The sequence below is a fragment of the Saccopteryx leptura genome, chromosome 1, assembly GCF_036850995.1.
Source record: "Saccopteryx leptura isolate mSacLep1 chromosome 1, mSacLep1_pri_phased_curated, whole genome shotgun sequence".
In the NCBI taxonomy this organism is placed as follows: domain Eukaryota; kingdom Metazoa; phylum Chordata; class Mammalia; order Chiroptera; family Emballonuridae; genus Saccopteryx; species Saccopteryx leptura.
In genome coordinates, this window is record NC_089503.1 from 61,070,485 (window position 1) to 61,092,595 (window position 22,111).

A 22,111-nucleotide genomic window follows, 5' to 3' on the forward strand; every position below is an offset into this window, starting at 1 on the left:
TGACTAGAAATCGAACCTGGGACATCCACATGCCAGGCCAACACTCTAACACTGAGCCAGCCAGCCAGGGCAAGTTACCCTTCTTGACTTTGCAATCTGTATTTTGTGGGGAAGTGTTTTTAGATTATGTAAATATTTCATTTTGCATCAAATTTCCACTCATTATTTTTAACTATATTGATGTTTCTTGGCTGAATTAATTATTAAAATGATGGTTGTCAAATTGTTATTTTCTGATTTTGTCCTCTCTTCTATACTGATCAGTTGACATTCTGTGAGGAAAAGCTTTCTTCTCGTCATTTATTTATATAAGTTATGGATTCATGAATTTCTGTGTTATCCAATGGGTTATATATAATTATTTATTTTGATATTGAAATTATTTCAGTTTTGCTTTGGGAACCTTTTCAAGCTAGCTTCTGTTTTCTTATCACCTATTTCCATCACTCTTTCTGTACTTCCTTCCTTTCTGGAATAACATTCCATGTATTTCCTTTGTTGCTACATTAGAATTAGGTATTTCTCTAAGGAGCTTTGATTTCTTTTAGTGAAGAACAGTTTTTTAGAAACTGATATCTGGGTCTGTTTATTATGTTCTTTGCAAATGGTGTGTCACTGCTCACTGTTCTAAGGCCTTTAGTGGAGAGATCTAGGAAATATATTCAAGTATACACATATATACTCACCTATGTGTTTATGTTGTCCATCTGTCTGCCTACTTACCTCCCTATTTACTTATCTACCTACCTGTGTAAAAGTGACGAGCCCACAAGAGGTAGCTTTAATTTAAATTTAATGCCACAGGGTCATTTTAGTTTTTGTTTTTTGTGACTCCCTTCTCCAAAAGTGAAAAATCTGTTTCCCATCATCTTCACTATGTTTACATTTTATATCAATTCCTTTTGTTTGTAACCAGTCCCCTGTTGCTGCTGCCATCCCTTCCTACCATAGGAGCACCATCCTTACCCCACTGAGGTTCTGTACCCTGCAGTGAGTCATCATCTTCTATCTAGCTCAGGCTCATACATTCTGAGTCAAACTTTCACCAGTTCAGAATATGTTTTTTAATGTTACACATATCATGTGCACTTGAAAAGAACATACTGTTGTTGAGTGGAGTGTTCTATAAATGTTAACCAGGTCAAATCGGTTGTGTAAGTGTTCTTTATCCTTAACTTATTTTCTGAGTTTGTTGTTACTGAGTCAGAGAAGGCTGTTAAAATCTTCTCTTAAAATTGTGGCTTTGTCTGTTTCACTTTACAGTTCTACCACATTTTGCATTGTGTATTTTCAAGCTATTAGGTTCATAACATTTATACTTGTTATGTCCTCTTGACAAATTGGCTTCTTTATAGTTATGAAATTGCCTTCTTTAAAAAAGTTTTACACTAAAGTTATTGAAGTGACATTGGTTAATAAAATTATACAAGTTTCAATTCTGTACCACATCATATGTATATTGCATTGTATCCAGTCTCTTTCTTTCACCACAGTTTGACCCCCTTTCCTCTTTTTATCTCTCCCACCCCTCCTTCCATATGGTAACGACCATACTGTTGTCTGAGTTTTTGTTTGTTTGTTTTTGTCTTGTTTTTCATTGCTTTCAATTTTATATTCCACATATGAGTGAAATCATATGGTTCTTGATTTTTTTTCTGTCTGACTTATTTTGCTTAGATTGATATTCTCAAGATCCATCCAGGTTGTCACAGTGGCAGTATTTCATTTTTTCTTATGGCTGAGTAATATTCTCTGGTATATATGTACTACATCTTTATGTTGTCATCTAAAGAAGGACACTGGTTGTTTCCATGTTTTGATCACCATGAATAATATGCACATAGCAGTACATGTATCTTTTAAAATAAATGTTTTCAGGCCTGACCTGTGGTGATGCAGTGGATAAAGCATCGACCTGGAAATGCTGAGGTCGCTGGTTCGAAACCCTGGGCTTGCCTGGTCAAGGCACATATGGGAGTTGATGCTTCCAGCTCCTCCCCCCTTCTCTTTTTCTGTCTCTCTCTCTCTATCTCTCTCTCTCCTCTCTAAAAATGAATAAATAAAAAAATAAATGTTTTCAAATTTTTTAGTTAGATATCTAGAAGAGGTATTGCTGGGTTATATGATAGATTACTTGTGCTTACTTTTTTGAGGCACAGTCATACTGCTTTCCATAGTGGCTTACCAGTTTACATTCTTACTATCAAGAGTATGTGGATTCCTTTTTTTCTCCACAGCCTCTCCAACACTTGTTATTACTTGTCTTGTTGATAATAGCCAATCTAACAGGTATGAGGTGGTATCTCATTGTGGTTTTGATTTGCATTTCTGTAATAGCTAGTGAAGTTGAACATCTTTTTTTGTTTTTCTGAGAGAGGGAGGAAAAGGAGGGACAGAGAGGGTACGAAGAGAGAGAGAGAGAGTATTAACTAATTGTTCCACTTAGTTGTGCACTCATTGATTGCTTCTTGCATATGCTTTGACTGGGGATTGAACTGGCAGCCTTGGGATTGAACTGTAGCTCACAGGATTGAACCAGTGACCTTGGTGCTCTGGAACAAGGCTCTATCCACTGTACCATCAGCCAGGGCAAGTTGAGCATCTTTTCATGTATCTGTTGACCATCTGTATACTTTCTTGGGATAGGTGTCTGTTCAGATCCTCAGTCTACTTTTTAATTGGATTGCTTGGTTTTTTGTTTTTGTTGCTGTCCAGTTGTATGAGTTTTTTTTTTTTAATTTATTTTTTTATTTTTTATGAGTTCTTTATTTTGGGTATAAACCCATGATGGGAGTTGTTGTTTGCAAATATCTTCTCCCATTTAGTTGATTGCCTTTTTAATTTTGTTAATGGTTTCTTTTGTTATGTAGAAGCTTTTTAGTTTGATATAGTGTCATTCACTTATTTTTCCTTTTACTTCCCTTGCCTTTAAGATTAAATTTATAGTATCCTTTCAGAGACTACAGCCCATAATTTGGTACCTGTTTTCTTCTGTGTATTTTATTGTTTCTGGTCTTATATTTTAGGTCTTTGATCTATTTTGACTTAATTTTTGTATATGGTGACAAATAGCAGTCTAGTTTCATTCTTTTGAATGTGGCTTTCCATTATATCCAACATCATGTACTGAAGAGTCTTTTTCTTTATTGTGTTATTTTGGCTCCTTTGTCAAAAATTATATGCCCATATAAATGTGGATGTATTTCTGGGCTCTTAGTTCTGTTCCATGGTCTGTGTGTCTCTTTTTCTGCAATACCATGCTGTTTTGATTATTGTCATTTTGTAGTAAAATTTGAAGTCAGAGAATTTGATACCTCCAGCTTTATGACCCCTCCCCCCTAAGAGTGTTTTGGCTATTCAGGTTTTTTTAGTGGTTTTGTGGTTCCATGCAAGTCTTATGACTTTTTTTCTTAATATATGTATATGCCATTGGGATTTTGATGAAGTTTGCATTAAGTCTATATATTGCTTTGGATAATGTGATCATGTTAACTATGTTGATTCTTCCAATTCATGACCAGAGAATATCTTTGCATCTCTTTGTGTCTTCTTCAGTTTCTTTTAATAATTTTTTGTAGTTTTTAGTGTATAGGTCCTTCACATTCTTTGTTTATTTCTTAGGTTATTTTATTATATTTATTGCAATTGCAAAAGGAATTTTTTTAAAATTTCTTTTTCTAAAATTTCATTATTAATATATATGAATACTATGGATTTTTATACATCAGTTTTGTATCTTGCAACTTTAATGTATTTGTATGGTTGTTTATTGTATGGTTATTGATCTACTCAGGTTTTTAATTTCTTCTTGAGACAACTTGGTGATTTATAGTTGTTTAGAAAATCATTTTCTTTTCCTGTATTTTTTAATTTATTGGCATCAAGCGATATATAGTATTTCTCTTAATTTTTAGAATCTTGCCCATATCATACTTTGTCCCCTTTTCTTGTTTCTAATTCTGAAATATTTTTGTAGATAATGTACGTCTTCAAGTATGTTTATTGTACAATGAATATATTTTAAATTAGACTTGCCTTTTAGCACATGGATAGTATTATGAAAAAATCTGGAAAGGATTTGGCCTGCTTTTATGCCAAATGTGGTTCTTCTTGCCTGAAATGAGTTATATGAGATGTAAATTGGAAAAATGAAGGGTTGATTATTCTGTAACTGTTGCTTCATCAGTGTTGTTTGTTAGTTTTGAGGGCACATCTTGGTTAGACCTGACACCCTCATTGTCACATGCTTTCATACCACCTATTGTCTCCTCAATAGAACTTTCCCACCCACAATGCTGCCATTTACTTTTCCACAAGAGTATGTTAATTTCATATGTAATGTTCTGTTTTATTTGATTCTATTACCATGAGACTGTGTGTTCTTCTCAACTTTGTTTATGGTCTAGACAGAGGAATGTAGAAGGCTTTAGGGTAGACTTTAGGGTAGACTTCTGGTCTTTTGGGAAACTATGATATTTAATAAACCCATCAGCAAGTATTTGAGTGATTCCCATGTGTCCAAGACTGCTGTGGGTGCTGTGGAGATGAAAAAGATTTCTCAGGCATTAAAAAAACAGCAGTTTGACTCAGATCAGCCTTCTCAGATTGCTTCTCATGACTGTGCTCTCACATACCCTTTGCTTTAGCACACCATCTACTTCTTGTTCTGAGCAGTCAATGTACACTTTTCTTTTAATGACTTTGAAAAGCTATTCCTAATACCCTAAATGGCTATTCTCTTCTGTACAGTTGTCAGAGTCCTATCAGTCCTTTCTTCAAATTGAAACTTAACTTCTTTCCCCTTTAATGAGCCATTCCCAAGAACAAATTATCTCAGACTGAAGTCTCCAGTTTGAAAGGGTAATTAGATTTGTAGATCCAGTTAATAGCTCTAGTAAGGTGTTTGATAAGCTATGTAATAAAAACTTTGGGAGGAAAATAAGCAAGATGATAGTAATGATATGAAGATTTGTATCGTATAATTGCTTAATGACTTGTATCATCCTACCTGGTTATTTCAGTGTCATTTGTTGACATAGTTTTTCTTTTCCTAATCAGAAAATAAATTGATTTTATAGGATTGGGCAAAAGTAGGTTTGCAGTTGTGAGTACGTGGAACACAGAGTTTATTCTTATATTATTATTTATTATTGCATTTTTTTCCATGTGAACAACTATAAACCTATTTTTGCCCCAGCCTATATATGAAGAGGCCTATTTTTTCTTCTCTGGATTCTATTTCATTGATCTGTTTGTTTAGCCTTATGCAACTCCTATTACTTTGCACACTATAGCATTATGTAACTTATAAAACCTAGTATTGTAAGCCCTCCAACTTTGTTCAACATTTTTTTTTTTTTGGCTATTCTAGGGCTTTTATATCAATTTTAGAATCAGCTTGTCAATTAGAGAGAAAAGACTCTAGGGTTTTGATTGGGATTGCATTGACTATAATAGATAAATTTAAGGGAGACTTAACTTCTTTTTGTTGGCAGGGGGATAGAATAAAAATGGACCCCCCCAAAAAAACCTCATGGACACAGATAACAATGTGGTGATTGTTGGGAGGGGGTGGGTGGAGGAGGATATGGGGGCATAAATGGTGATGGACAAAGATTTGACTTGTGGGAGTGAGCACACAATATGCTGTACAACTGGGCACCTAAAATCTGTATAATTATGTTAACTAAGGTCATCCTAATAAATTCAGTAATAAAAATAAAATTAAATATTAAAAATATTGTTTCAATTACAGTTGACATACAGTATTAGTTTTAGGTGTATAAAATAGTGATTTGACACTTGTATAACTTTTGAAAGTGATCACCCTGATACAGACTTATTTTCTTAACAAGTTTGAGTCTCCCAATCTCTGAAATGGTATGTCTCCATTTTTTTTAGATGTTTTTAAATTTCTTTCAACAATGTTTTCTGTTTTTTTAGTGTATAGATCTTTCACATTTTATTTCTAGTTATTTGTTGATACTGTGTAAAAATACAAGTCAGTATTTATTTTGGAATCTTGTAATTTTGCTAAATTTATTTGTTTGATTATAGATATTTTTAATTTTTCTATGCATGCAGTCATAGTACCTGTGAATAGACATTTTTGCTTCTCCCTTTTTCTATATTTGTGAGTTCTTTTTATTGCCTTATTACAATGGTTTGGACCTTGAATACAGTGTTGGATAGAGAGCTGAAAGTAGATATCTTTCCTTATTTTTGATCTTAAGTATAACCTTAGCTATAGATTGCTTTGTATAAATCTTTATCATATTGTGGAAGCTCTTCTTTTTACTTTGTTGAGGGTTTTTGTTTTTAGTTGTTTTATTTAATGCTTTTTTGGGGGCATCTTTTGAAATAATCATATGATTTTTCTCCTTCACTCTCTCATTAATTTATATTCATGTGTGATATTTGTCCATAATTCTTTTTTTGTCATTTTGTAGTCCTGTTTTGTTGTCAGGGTTATTGAAAGTGTTCCCTCTTCTTTGAAAGAATTGTGTTAAGATTAGTGTTTCACCAGTGAAGTCATCAGAACCTAGAGTTTTCTATGTGAGAAAGTTTTAAACTATAAATGTAGTTTCTTTAAATAACAGCCATTCAGGTTTCCTGTTTTGTTTGTTCATTTTAGAAACTTAAAACTCTTTAGCAATTTGACAATTTCACATAGTTTATAATTTCCCTTTACTACCCTTTAAATTTCTTTAGGATTTGTAGCTATATCTTCTTGCATTTTTGAAGTTCATAGTTTATTTTTAGGGATCAGTCTTTAACTCTTGTTCTTTCTCACTTTTTACAGCTATACTATCCCTCCTGTTACTATTTCAATTTAGGACAACACCTAAATTTTTGCTACGACTGTTGCAATAACTTCACAATAGCCTTTCTGTTTACAGTGTTGTTCTCAGTGTCCCAGTAGCTTTATTATAGGGAGAAAGATCTTTCTAAAGTGCACTTAAAACATTTTAATATTTATAGTTATTGAATAACTTCTGAATAAAAATCTAAGCTTCTTCATATGAGATACAAAGCCTTTAATTATAAGGTTTCTATTTTTCTCAGTAGGATCCTGTATTTTTCTATTTTCTTCTCCCTTTTTATCTCTTCCTGTAATCCACAGGAAATTGCTTCACTGCCTTGGTAGGTGTTCTGATTTGTTATTCTTCATCTTTTTTTTTTTTTTTTTTGCGACAGAGATAGAGAGACAGAGGGGGACAGATAAGGACAGACAGATGGGAAGGGAGAGAGATGAGAAGCACAAGTCTTTGTTGCGGCACCTTAGTTGTTCATTGATTGTTTTCTCATATGTGTCTTGACTGGGGGGCTACAGCAGAGTGAGTGACCCCTTTCTTCCAAACAGCGACCCTGTGCTCAAACCAGTGACCCTGGGCTTCAAGCTAGCGACTTTTGGGCTCAAGCCATTGACCATGGGGTCATGTCTCTGATCCCACACTCAAGCCAGCAGTCCTGCGCTCAAGCTGTGACCTTGGGGTTTCAAATCTGGGTCCTCTGAGTCCCGATCCAAAGCTATACCGACTGTACCACCTCCTGGTCAGGTTGTTATTCTTCATCTTAAAATTCAATATAGTATTTCAGATATGGTATAATCAACACTAAGTAGGCAAAAATTGTCTCTTAATTTCTCCTTTACTGAGATTATTGTTACTATCTCATTGGTATTGTCTCACTGTTTATTTATAATTATTTGATATAATATCTTTTATTCAATGTATCTTTACTTTCATAGCAATATCTAATTGCAAAGCATTATATTTAGCCCAGTTTCAATTTTACTGTTACTTCAAATTATATCAATAGGGATGTATCTATTTGCTATACAGTAATCAGAATGCCTATCAAATAGCTACTTGATCCCTCCTTCCCACACCAATGGTTAAGAGTTTTAGTTCAAGCCCTGGCCAGTTAGCTCAGCGGTAGAGCATCGGCCCAGCGTGTGGAAGTCCCAGGTTCGATTCCTGGCCTGGGCACACAGGAGAAGTGACCATCTGCTTCTCCACCCTTCCCCCTCTCCTTTCTCTCTATCTCTCTCTTCCCCTCCTGCAGCCAAGGCTCCATTGGAGCAAAGTTGGCCCAGGTGCTGAAGATGGCTCCATTGCCTCTGCCTCAGGTGCTAGAATGGTTCTGGTTGCAACGGAGCAACGGTCCAGATGGACAGAGCATTGCCCTCTGAAGGGCATGCCGGGTGGATCCCGGTTTGGCACATGTGGGAGTCTGTCTCTCTGCCTCCCTGCTTCTCACTTCAGAAAAATTCAAAAAACAAAAAAACAAACAACAACAAAAAAGAGTTTTAGTTTAGCTGGGTAGTGTTAGTGTTGATACTGACTAGTCACCCCCATGATTATATTATATATATTTCTTTCTTTTTAGTGTCAATTTATAGTTTGCAAAATTAAGGAACATTCCTCTGAAACTGACTAGCTGGTTTGGAGGTAAAGCAGTTGTTTCTTTTCTTGTCAGTTTTCACCTCCTCAGCCCCAGGGGAATCAGGATGTCCGCGTTATACCTAAACGCCTAAACACTTCAAACTTTTATTCTCCTGTTGGGTTTGAAAGGGGGACGTTATTAGTTCTGTCTTGCTGTAGCAGGGGCTCTGAAAGTCTATTTGGATAACACTGAAGATTGGAGGAAATGTGACTCTGTCTGTGTGTTTTAAGCCCCTAAGGTAAGATCAGAAAGCGTCTGGGGCAGTGAGAGCCAAATAGTTGAAGTCATACATTAATTATGGTCATGAATCATTTTTATTTTTAAAGTCTTTACCATTTGACAAGGTTGTTTGCATAGTACCAGTGAGTATGTTAGGCAGCATTTTTCCTCTTTTAAAGTAATAGGCTATTTTGTTGATTTCTGTTCTTAGGTTGATAGTGCCTATCGTTATTAGAATTATGTTAATATGATATTTTCAGTAAAAATAGTTTGTTTCCCTACCTGAATGAGTGCTCTTTAATTTATGTGATCTTTGTTTTGAGTATTCTTTTGAAATTATAAATATAGAAAACTATCACATTAATCTTTCAATCTCCCACTGATCACTAAAAAATAATCAAATCTTTGGACTGTGCTTTATATGCAGGCATTAGTCAACACTCGGCCAACAAACACATGTTGAGTGCCTCCTCTGTGCCATATTCCATGCTAAGCACTGGGAAGGTACATGAAAAGAGATCTTTTTTTTCCCCCTCAGAAAGATCTAGTAAGGAAATAGTTGCTTTAAATGTTCTATAATCTTGTTAGAGGTATTGTATACATGAAGCCGCAGAATTCCAGAAGAAAGAGTACCTCTAACTGTCTGGAATAGTCTGTGAAGGCCTGGGAAGAGGAAGTTATGCTTGAACTACCTCTCAATGGATTTAGGGATATACTTACATGTTAAAGGACAAGGAAAACTTGTTGGGAGATAGAATAGCTCACTCAAAGGAACAGAAGCAAGAAATGGCATGATGTGTTTGGAGAATTGTCAGTGCTTCAGTATTGTTGGAGTATAGTGTACAGGGTAAGGAATATCAGGAAAAAGAAACTGAAGTATGCTGGGAGTACATCACAAAGGACTTTTCCTTGCTTTTTTAATATATTTTTTTTATTGATTTGAGAGAGAGAGACAAGAGGGAGAGATGAGAAGCATCAATTCATAGTTGCAGCCCCTTAATTATTCATTCATTGCTTCTTATACATTTCTTAACTAGGGGGCTCCAGCCAGGCCAGTGACCCCTTGCTCAAGCTAGCAACCTTAGGCTTCAGGCCAGTGACCTTTGGGCTCAAGGCTGTTACCTTTGGGCTCAAGCCAGAGACCTTGGGATCATGTCGATGATCCCACGCTCAAGCCGGCAACCTCAGGGTTTTGAACCAGAGACCTCTATTCCAGGTTGCTGCTGTATTCACTGCATCACCACCAGTCAGGCCCTTGTTTTTAAATATCTTTAGAGCCACCTTTATAAGACAATATTACTATCAAGAGGGTGTGTGCATATATTATACATACCCAGAGCAAGAGGCAATAGGATGGATTCTGTTGGATTTCTTAGGAGCCCTGAGGAAGTTGGTTGCTAAATAACTCATCTCATTAGCAAACTAGCTATTATAAGAGTTGCTCCTTTTTAGATGACCTAAGAAATCCTTAATAACTGTCAGGCAGCTTTCAAAAGTGCAGAGTATGTCATGATTTTTTTTTTAGTGCGTCGTGTCATAAAAAAAATAATAATGTTGGCAGAGGGGTTAATGTCATCACATCCCTAATAAAATTAACCTCCTCGTATATAGTATAACTTTTAGGTTAGGATTGTTGACTGATTTTTAAAAACTGAGATAAAATTCACATGCAGTGAAATGAATAGATCTTAAGTTTAAATTCCGTGTATATCCATGCCCCCCCTCACCGAAATCAAGATACAGAACATTTCCCTTACCTCATAGTTCCTCTGTTCTCCCTATGCTCTACCAGTCAGTCCTGCCCCACATAGGCAATTAGCAACTCTTGATTTTTGTCACCATAGATTGATGTTACCCATTCTTCAACTGGCTATAAATGAATTATACAGTATGTATTTGTTTCTGGCTCTTTTCATTCAACATATTGTTTTTGAGATTCATTTACATAGTATCAGTGGTGTGTCCTTTTATTGCTGAGTAGAATGTCATTGTAAGAGTATTTCACAGTTTGTTTATTATTCTGTTTGATGAACATTGAGTTGTTTTCTAGGAACTTTTTTTTTTTTTTTTAAGAGAGAAAGACAGGAAGGGAGAGAGAGTGAGGGAAGAGATAGATAAGAAGCATCAACTTGTAGTTGCATCACTTTATTTGTTCATTGATTGCTTTTCATACATGTTTTGATTGGGGTAGGGGACTCCATCCAAAGCAGTGACCCATTGCTCAAGCCAGCACTCTTGGGCTCAAGCCAGCAACCTTGGGCTTCAAGCCAGTAACCTTGGGATCATATCAATGATCCTGTACACAAGCCGGCAACCCTGCACCCAAGCCAGTGACCTCAGGGTTTCAATAGTAGAATTTTACTCTATCCACTGTGCCATCACTGGGTCAGGCTCATTATGATTTTAATTTGCATTTCCTTGATGACTAAGATATTGAGCACATTTTCCTATGCTTATTGGCCATTCTATCTACTTATGTGAAGTATTTAACTCTTTTGCCCATTTTTAATAGGGTTTTCTTTTTGTTACGGTTTTGTAAGAATCCTTTAACTACTCTAGACACAGTTCTTTTTTCTTTCTTTAGAGAGAGAGATAGAGACAGACAGAAAGGGAGAGATAAGAAGCATCAATTCTTCGTTATGGCACCTTAGTTGTTCATTGATTGCTTCCTCATATGTGCCTTGACTGGGGGGCCCCAGCCGAGCCTGTGGCCCCTTGCTCAAGCCAGCACCCTTGGGATTTTGAACCTGGGTCCTCAGCGTCCCAGGCTGATGCTCTATCTACTGTGCCACCGCCTGGTCAGGCTAAACACAGTTCTTTGACAGGTTGATGTTTTTCAAATATTTTCTCCCAGTCTGTGGTCTGCTTTTATATTTTCTTAATGGCATCTTTAGATGAACAGACATGTTTTTATTTTGGTAAAGTCTAATTTATTTATTTAAAATTTTATATTTACTGCTTTTCGTGTCTTCTCTGAGTAATCTTTGCCTACCCCAAGACTACAAGAGATTTTCCCGTGTATTTTTCTAGAAGTTTTATGATTTTAACTTTTATGTGTACTGTGATCTTCTTGAATTAATTTTTTTGGGGTGCTGTGTGGTAGGGAATGAGATTACTTTTCCCCAATGTTTATTTAGTGTTCCAGTACCATTTATTTAAAAAAATTTACGTTCTTTGTTAATTTTGTCCAAAACTGATTGACCTTATATGTGTAGGTCTTTCTACACTCTTTATTCTGTTTGATCTATTTTATAAAATCTTTATGCCAGTGCCGTATTGTTTTGATTATGTAACTTTATCAAAGAGAAAACCTTAGACGCTGGTGGATTTCAAGATTGGTTTGTCTCTTCTAGATTCTTTTTTTCTGTGTAAATTATTGTATCAGCTTCTTCATTTCTACCCCAAAACCCCCCAGTCTTTTGGGATTGTGGTTGTGATTGCAAAACTACTGACCCATATATAGAAATATAACTGAAGTTTTATATATTGACCTTACATCTTCTGACTTTTAGTTCTAGTTGTTTTGTAGATTGCTAATTATTTCCTACATGGAAGTCATCCCATCTACAAATAAAGACAGTTTGACCATTTTTAATATGTAAATGTGTAAGACACACACACACATGCACACGCACACACATACAAACACACACTCCTGTTGTAGCTAAAGAGACCAAGGAAAACACAAACCCATAATTAAACCAAAAAATAAAATGTCTCAATGCTTTTTAATGTTGCTTATTTCAGTATAGCTGCTGCTTTAAGTCAGTCTTTTTATTGAGATGATTACTTTTTTTTATTTTTTTATGGATACCTATAAGTAATATTCAGCCTTCATAGCAGTAATGTTCTCCTGGTGACTTTAGCAATCTACTTAAACTTTTCTTGGACCTCAGTTTCTACTTGTGAAAAATGATAGAATTTGACCAGATAATTTTCTAAGGTCTCTTCCAGATTCCTGTAAGTTCTTTATTTTAGCTTTCAATGTGCCAGAGGCAGTCAGGCAGGTATAAAAAGGGTGCTTTTAGAGCATACTGTGTTTCATTGTAAATATGCTAGGAAATTGTGAAACATTCCGTTTGAGTTCATTATCCTAGAAGATTTATCCTCATTTTGTTCCATTTATATCTGTGGTTCAGTATTGAGAGTTTATAGTTAACTCACTTAAATTTTTCTACACCTTTTATTTCTAGGCTTCATAGAGCCCAGTGTGCAATTAAACAGACTCAGGTAACTGTTCAGAAAATTGGAAAGGAAATTGAAGAAAAACTAAGACTCACATCTACAAGCAATGAGCTGGTAGGTTTTTTTATACTTACCTGTTTAAATTCCTTGATTTCTAAATGTAATCACCATATTCTTCTTGTATTAATTTCTTTTTCTCCCCAAAACACTTTTGGTAGCTTTCTTTTTTCTCTTAATGTTTCACTGAACCTTCTTTTGGCATTTAGATGTTAGGAATAGACTCACATCTGTGAATAATGTAACATACAAAGTGCCTGCCCTTTTCTGCTAGATGAAACTTTAGATTACATAGAATTACTTAGAAGATAACTAAAAGCTATTTTATTAATGTCTTATAAATGTGAACTTCAGACGTGAACTGTAGAGTGAATGAAAAATAGCTGCCAGAAGACAAAAAACTTTATGGACTTACCTACTATTAAAAGATGAATTTAAAATTATTTGGATTGAATTTAATAAGTTGGTTTATAGTGTTCTCTTTTGGGAAAGATTTTTTTAATGAGGCATTTCCAAAGAAATAGAAATTCCATTCCAAATAGACAGATTAAAGATATTAGTATAATTTTTGGTGGTTCTTTCTAGTGGAGAAAAAAATACTACTTTTGGAATGAAGATTCTGTCTTTGTAAGTAGAACAGTAGTTATAGCTAATAAACTCAACTTTTCTCAAAATGAAGCCACATGGCTATGGATTGCTCTTGATGAAATTAGTGTTCTGACTTCTAGTGCTTAAAATAAAATTTAAGTCCTATGTAAAATCCTTATTAAAAATGTGTAAGTTATCTGATTGCACAAATTCATTATTATAGATGGGCAGTATCTTCCAGTTTGCCTTTTTAGCACTGTCAGCTGGGCAGAGGGCCTTATATCAGACCCAAACAGAAATTTTATGTTACCTTAAAGTTTTGCCCAGCATAATAATTTAATAGACGAGCTATAGAAATGCAACAACTTTTTTTTTTTTAAGTTAAATAACTAGTTTTGTTTTTTTTTCTGTATTTTTCTGAAGCCGGAAACGGGGAGAGACAGACTCCCGCATGCGCCCGACCGATCCACCCGGCACGCCCACCAGGGGGCGACGCTCTGCCCACCAGGGGGTGATGCTCTGCCCCTCCGGGGCGTCGCTCTGTTGCGACCAGAGCCACTCTAGGGCCTGGGGCAGAGGCCGAGGAGCCATCCCCAGCGTCCAGGCCATCTTTGCTCCAGTGGAGCCTCACTGCGGGAGGGGAAGAGAGAGACAGAGAGGAAGGAGAGGGGGAGGGGTGGAGAAGCAGATGGGCACTTCTCCTGTGTGCCCTGGCCAGGAATCGAACTCGGGACTTCTGCACGCCAGGCTGACGCTCTACCACTGAGCCAACCGGCCAGGGCCAGAAATGCAACAACTTAATTAACCTATACAGACTTCTCTCTCATGGAATTTGAAATTAATGGATAAAACATATTTAAACTATATAACATTGCTGTATTTGACCTATAAGTGACAGTTTCATATAGTTCAGCCTAATACATAAAACGTCTAGTCCTATACCTGGCACATAGCAGGCACACAAAATATGGTAGTTGCAATAACTATAGGAGTAATACTTATTTTTTATATGACTTTTCTTATGGAAAATCTTTTATTTTGGAGAGGCTATTAAACTACCTCTTGTTGTAACTTAGGCCCGATAAAGGACCAGATTCCAGACCACAAATATATTGGAGGAGGAGAAAAAAAACAGCTAATTTTAATCCTTTCTATATCATAAAAAAATGCCACATTTTTAGATCCTTTGTCTGGGGAGAAATTGCTAGGTTTTATTTTTCTTATTTTCCTTTCCCAAGGCAAGACTGGGAAATTACTTATTTCATTAAATAACCGCATGTGCTTTGTCTCAGTATGGAAAAATTTATGTTTAATCCCATTTTTCTAAAATATAAGTGGTGTCATACAGAGCAAGGTGATAAAATACATGAGTTTAAAGAGGTCAGGTTCAGAGGTTCACTGTGTGTTTTCATGCTGCCTAATCAACCTAAAAGGAAATCACTGGATTTTTGAACTGAAAGTGAACCTAAAAATCATCAGATCCCCTTATAACCCCACTAAAAACATACCCCCTCAGTACATTCTGCTCTTTCCCTGCTTTATTTATCTTCATAGTATTTATTATCTTTAAGTGGGCTTTATATCTTACATACTTGTTTTGTTTGTCTCTGAACCCTGTGAGGGGAGAGGGTTTTGTCTGTTTTCCCCCCTACTGCTGTATTCCCCAGTGTCTATAAAAGTGATGCATAGTAAGTGCTCAGTAAATATTGGTTGAATTTAAGAATGAATCTAGTTTAATCTCCTCTTATAAAAGAACAGGAAAAATGAGGCCTAAAGAAAGGAAGCAACTTTCCTGTAATAATTTGACATGTAGAGACAGAGGTTTTGGTGGATTTGTCTCCTAAAAGTATGTTAATGATCTACTTTAAGATTTACCTGTAGCAAATTAGAAACTGTTAATATTTTTTTTCCTCATTGCCTTTCCAAATTGGCCCAAGGTCATCACACTGCATTCCAAGTATTTTCAATATATAGAATTAATTTTAGTTTTAGCAAAAGTAAAAATACAGTGAGAAGGCATAACTGATGTTAAAAGAAATCAGATTATCTCCAAGATCAAAAGTACTTAACCTTGTTACAAGAAATTGGGTTCATATTTGATGATGTTCTAAGAGTTGGCATTTTCTCACATTACATTAATATCCAACATTTTTTTTTGGCATTTAATTATGTTTCTTATGAAATTTCTGCTCTTGTCTTCTTGAATTTTTAAAACCCCTCTTGTTAATAATTAATTATTCTTCTTTTTGTATATTACTAGACTTACTTTGCTAAAATAATTTAAAGGATTTTTGCATTTAGAGTATTCATGAGGAATATTTTTCTGTAGTTTTGTTTTCTTGTAATCTCTTTGATTTTTTTAAAAAGATTTTGTTTATTGATTTTAGAGAGAGGAGAGAGAGAGAAGGGGGGAGGAGCAGGAAGCATCAATTTGTAGTAGCTGTTTCTCGTATGTGCCTTGACTGGCCAACCCTGAGATTTTGAACTGGTGACCTCAGCATTCCAGGTTGATGCTCTATCCATTGCGCCACCACAGGTCAGGCTGTCTGCTTTTGTTGTCAGGATATTGTGGGCCACATTTAGTAATTTTTCCTCTATTTTCTGGAAGAATGTATGTAAAATTGGACTTATTAAATGTTTGGTAGAATTTACCAATGAAGTCATCTGAGTCTAGTTTTTTTCATGGCTTTTGAAGTAGGAATTCAGTTCTTTAATACTTGTAGGGTTATTGAAGTTATCTGCTTCTTGAGTGAGCTTTGCTGGTTTATGTCTCTCAAGAATTTGTCCCTTTCATTTAAGAGGTCAGTCTTTTAAATTCTAAATGAGTGTGTAGTGCCTTCTTAATTTTGTTTATAATTACATTTCTATAATGAACATTGTTCATATTGGTCACTCATGTCTCTTAAGTGTAGGTTTAAATATTTTTTTAAATTTTTTGTTTAATTTTTCTTTTATTAATTTTTAGAGAGGAGAGAGAGTGAGAGAGAGAGAGAGAGAGAGAGAGAGAGAGAGAGAAGGGGGAGGGAGGAGCAAGAAGCATCAACTCCCATATGTGCCTTAATCAGGCAAGCCCAGGGTTTTGAACCGGCAACCTCAGCATTCCAGGTGAACACTTTATCCACTGTGCCACCACAGGTCACGCTGTTTAAATATTTTTATTTACTTAATAATAAAAATATTTTTGCCCATTAAAAAAATAAACTCTTTATTTTTAGATTTACAGAAAACTTGCAAAGAAAGTTCAGAGTTTCATATATGTACCATTCATCCATTTTTTCCTAATGTTAGCCTCTTATATAACCATGTTACATTTGATATGGTCGCTGTGGAACATCATCACACCAAAAAATTAATATTGATATATTACTATTAACTACGGACTTTTTCTAGGTTTCCCCAGTGTTTCCGCTAATGTCTTTTTTAAATATAAAGTTTTTATTTTACAACAGTTATAGATTTATAGAATTATATCAAAGATAGTACAGAGAGTTACCCGTATACTCCACACCCATTTTCTTCATTATTAACATCTTACACAGCACATTTTTCCCAATTAATGAAGTTGTGCTGCTAAATTTTTTTTAATTATTTATTTATTTATTTTTACAGAGACAGAGAGTGAGTCAGAGAGAGGGATAGACAGGAACAGACAGACAGGAACGGAGAGAGATGAGAAGCATCAATCATTGGTTTTCCATTGCGCGTTGCAACACCTTAGCTGTTCATTGATTGCTCTCTCATATGTGCCTTGACCACGGGCCTTCAGCAGACCGAGTAACCCCCCGCTGGGGCCAGCGACCTTGGGTTCAAGCTGGTGGGCTTTTCCTCAAACCAGATGAGCCCGCACTCAAACTGGCAACCTCGGGGTCTCGAACCTGGGTCCTCTGCATCCCAGTCCAACGCTCTATCCACTGCGCCACCGCCTGGTCAGGCTGTGTTGATAAATTATTAACTAAAGTTCATCCTTCATTCAGATTTCCTTAATTTTACCAAATGTTCCTTTTTTTCTTCCAGGATCCCTCCCATTCAGGAAACCATACTATATTTAGTAGTCATGCTTCCTTAGACTCTTTTTGTAGTGAAAATTTCTCAGACTTTCATGGTTTTTGATGATTTTGACAGTTTTGAGGATTAATTTTTGTGTGTGACAGATAGGGACAGACAGGAAGGAAGAGAGATGAGAAACATCAATTTTTCGTTGCGGCTCCTTAGTTGTTCATTGATCGATTTCTCATATGTACCTTGATGGGGGGGGGGCTACAGCAGACCTAGTGACCCCTTGTTCGAGCCAGTGACCTTGGGCTCAAGCTGGTGAGCCTTGCTCAAACCAGATGAGCCCGTGCTCAAGCTGGCGACCTCGGGGTCTCGAACCTGGGTCGTCCACATCCCAGTTCGATACTCTATCCACTGCACCACTGCCTGGTCAGGCTATAGTATATCTTTAAATTGGCATTTATCTGATGTTTTATCATGATTACACTAAATTCTAATGTCCTTTTTTGGTTGTACTATCCAGTTCAGGGTACCACATTGGATTTAGTCAGATTTATGACAGTCTCTCATTCTTTCCTATTATTAAATCACCTGACGAATTACTGTTTATATATATTAACCTGATCACTTGGTTAATGTCGTGTCTGCCAGGTTTATGTACTATAAAGTTCCCTTACCATACTCAGTTGTTTGAAAGCAGGATGCTAAGTCCAGTCTACACTCAAGGAGGAGAGACTTAAGACTCATTTCCTGGATCTATACATATTTGAAATTCTTTTTTTTTTTCATTTTTCCGAAGCTGGAAACAGGGAGAGACAGTCAGACAGACTCCCGCATGCGCCCGACCGGGATCCACCCGGCACGCCCCCCAGGGGCGGTGCTCTGCCCCCCAGGGGGCGATGCTCTGCTCTGCCCATCCTGGGCGTCGCCATATTGCGACCAGAGCCACTCTAGCGCCTGAGGCAGAGGCCACAGAGCCATGCCCAGCACCCGGGCCATCTTTGCTCCAGTGGAGCCCTGGCTGCGGGAGGGGAAGAGAGAGACAGAGAGGAAAGCGCGGCGGAGGGGTGGAGAAGCAAATGGGTGCCTCCCCCGTGTGCCCTGGCCGGGAATCGAACCCGGGTCCTCCGCACGCTAGGCCGACGCTCTACCGCTGAGCCAACCGGCCAGGGCCCATATTTGAAATTCTTGGTGAGGATTAGTCCCTTCTTCCCTTCTCTTGCTTTTTATTTATTTATTCCATCATTTATTTATCAGTATGGACTTGTATATATTTATTTTATAATTTAGATTGTAATCCAATATTGTTTTGTATTTTCTTGCTCAACTTGTGGCACTCTTTCAAGTTGGCCTTCTGTGTCCTTTTGACGTGCTTTCATCCCTTTTTTGTTTGTTTTCTTAAAGCATTTTCTTAAATTCTGGCATTATATGATTTAGGCTCATCTGGTGTTTTTTCTATCTCAGCCCTAGACTCATCCATTTCTCCAAGGAATTCTGTTCCTTTCATTGGCAAATGGTATTTAGAAACAAGATCTGGGCACTGGATGCGATTATTGCTACTGGATTGTAACTGCTTCTAGGTCTCTCAGTGGACAGAGCTGATATACACAAGTGTCTATCTCTAAAATATAAACAGGAGTTCATATGGATATATACAACTCGAACACCACAGGGTGGTATGGTGTCCCATACTTTATTTGTAGTATCTTTTTCTGATAGTGAGAAATCTGGCTCTCATTATCTGTAATTTATTTACTTATTTTTTTCACTCCTCGTATACACGTAATATAGTTTCAGACCCCCCCCCCCCCCCGGTTTGTAAATAGGATTCTTGTCTTATGTTGGAGAGAAAGAGAATAAATGAACTATTTCTTTTCTAGATGTCTTTTTCTGATATGTGTCTTGGGAATATTTTCTTTCAGTCTGTTGCTTGCCTTTTTGTATTTTTAATGATGTTTTCTAAAAAGCAAAAGTTTTAAGTTTGATGAAATTCAGTGTATTTTTAAAAAATTTATTTTATGGTTAGGGCTCTTTGTGTTTTGTATAAGAAAATCTTTTCCTAACCCAGAGTCATGTACATTTTCTCCTGTGTTTTTTTCCTAAAGTTTTATAGTTCTGGGCTTTTATAGTTCTAGAGCTCTGATCCACCTCATTAGTCTTCTGTATGAGTTAAGTGCAGTAATTATTTTCTGTATGAATATCCAGTTCATTAAGGATCATTTGTTGAACAGTCTTTCCTTTCCCCATTTAACTGTTTTTTAATGTTTGTCTGAAATCAATTGATCATGTATGTGTGTATCTATTTCTGGATTCTCTGTTTTGTTCCATTGATCCACATATCTATCTTTCATCAATACCACACTCTCTTATTATTATAGAGTCATTCTCTTAAAACTAGATAGGTAAGTAAGTCTTTTAATTTTGTTCTTTTTAAAAATGCCTGCTGGTTTTCTAGGTTCTTTGTATTTCCAAGTGAATTTGAGAATCAACTTGTCAGTTTCTCTTCTTTCTTGATTTTATTTATTGCTTTTTTTTAGAGAGGGTAGAGAGAGAGAGTGAGAGAGAGAGAGAGAAAGGTGGGCAGAGAAGAAACTGGAAACGTCAACTGCTAGTAGTTGCTTCTTGTATGTGCCTTGACTGGGCAAGCCTGGGGTCGTGAACCAGCAACCTCAGCATTCCAGGTTGATGCTTTCTCTATCCACTGTGTCACCACAGATCAGGCTCAGTTTCTACAAAATAAATCAATAAAAGTCTGCTGAAATTTTGATATAGAATTTATAGATCAATTTGTAGAGCATTATATCTATCAAATTCTGCAATCTGTATACACAGTATAGCTCTTTTTAGATTTTTCTTTAATTCTCTCAATAATATCTTGTATCTTTCACTGTAGAAATTTTGGACATCTTTTGTTACAGTTATTTCTAAGTACTTTATGGAGGATTTTGGGTCATGATTGCAAATGGAATTGTTTTTGAATTTTTTACATTTTCCTGCTGCTATATAAAAATACACTTTATTCAACTCATTTTGCAATCTTGTTATATTAACTTTTTATTTCTGGTGCTTATTTTGTAAATTTCTTGGGATTTTCTATGTAAACCATTGTACCTACAAATTTGGGCTCTGCTTTATGTGCTTCATTTAATTTTTCCATCTTATTGCAATGGTTAAGACATATAGTTAAAATGTTGAATAAAAGTGATAAAAGTGGAAATCTTTTCCTTGTTCCTGATTATAGAGGGAATTGATTCATCCTTTTCCATTAAATAACTTTAATGTTTGCAGTGCTCTTTATTGATTTTAGGGAGCTCCCTCTTATTCCTAGTTTCTGCATTTTTATCATGAATGGATGTTGAATTTTGTCAAATCTTTCTCTGCATCTATTGAAATGATCACATGATTTTCTCCATGATTCTGTTATTATGGTTAACCACATTGATTTAATTTCAAGTGTTTAACTAACACTGCATTTCTGAAATATACCTGAATTAATTATGATACATAATCTTTTTCTTTCTGGATTTGATCTAGTAATAATTTAAGGGTTTGGGGGCTTATATTTATTAGAGATATTGGAATGCACTGTTTAAGTTAATTTATCAGGTTGATATGAGGGTTGCGGCTGCCTGGTAAAATTATTTGGGCAGTGTTCCTTTTTCCTGGCCATCTTGACCAGAAGCAGGTCTCCTGGATTTTTTTTTTTTTTTTTTTGTATTTTTCTGAAGTTGGAAACCGGGAGGCAGTCAGACAGACTCCCGCATGCGCCCGACCGGGATCCACCCGGCATGCCCACCAGGGGGTGATGCTCTGCCCATCTGGGGCGTTGCTCTGTTGTAACCAGAGCCATTCTAGCGCCTGAGGCAGAGGCCATAGAGCCATCCTCAGGGACCGGGCCATCTTTGCTCCAATGGAGCCTTGGCTGCATGAGGGGAAGAGAGAGACAGAGAGGAAGGAGAGGGGGAGGGGTGGAGAAGCAGATGGGCACTTCTCCTGTGTGCCCTGGCTGGGAATCGAACCCAGGACTTCTGCACGCCAGGCCGACACTCTACCACTGAGCCAACTGGCCAGGTGGTCTCCTGGATTTTAAATATTTTCTAATACTCTGCTGAGATTTCCTATCTGTAAAGCCAGGAGCCACCATCGTGGCCATTCACATGCAGGTTCGCATTGGATTCGGACAGTCGGTAAAGAAACAACGGAGCCAAAAACTGATGAGCTGTCATCTTTAATTCTAGCTTGCACCCGGCTACTGACTTATCCAAGTTTCCTAGAATCAAAGGTTTCTAGCTCACCAGACTTATTCACCTCTGTTCCCCATCTCCTTCCTTCTACCTGCACAAACTCTACACAAACTGGCTTCTCACTCAACACTCCGCCATCTTGGCTGCTTCTCCTGGCCTCCTCCACGTGGCCTTTCTCTGCTCTGCTCTCTAACGCTAATCCCAGGAACCAAGAGCAAGCTCCCGTTCTGCCCCTATTATATAGTGTAGAAATCCAAACCTTTAATCCAATATACAAAATAGGGAAGTCTCTAATACAAAGTCATTTATCAGAGACATGATGGGATTGTATCACCCCACATCAAAACGGGTGGGAAAGGCTTAATCCTAAAACCAAG

The 22,111-nt window shown here is 36.7% G+C and overlaps 1 protein-coding gene across 4 annotated transcripts in view; it reads left to right on the forward strand.

The window, feature by feature from the left end:
- The window catches only part of UVRAG (UV radiation resistance associated), a 352,369-nt gene that overhangs the window by 138,174 nt on the left and 192,084 nt on the right, over positions 1-22,111 (forward strand). For all 4 annotated transcript variants that reach the window (XM_066368977.1, XM_066368987.1, XM_066368997.1 and 1 more), the window contains one exon: positions 12,861-12,966. In XM_066368977.1, the coding sequence (XP_066225074.1) occupies positions 12,861-12,966 (106 nt within the window). The remainder of the gene's footprint in view (positions 1-12,860; positions 12,967-22,111) is intronic.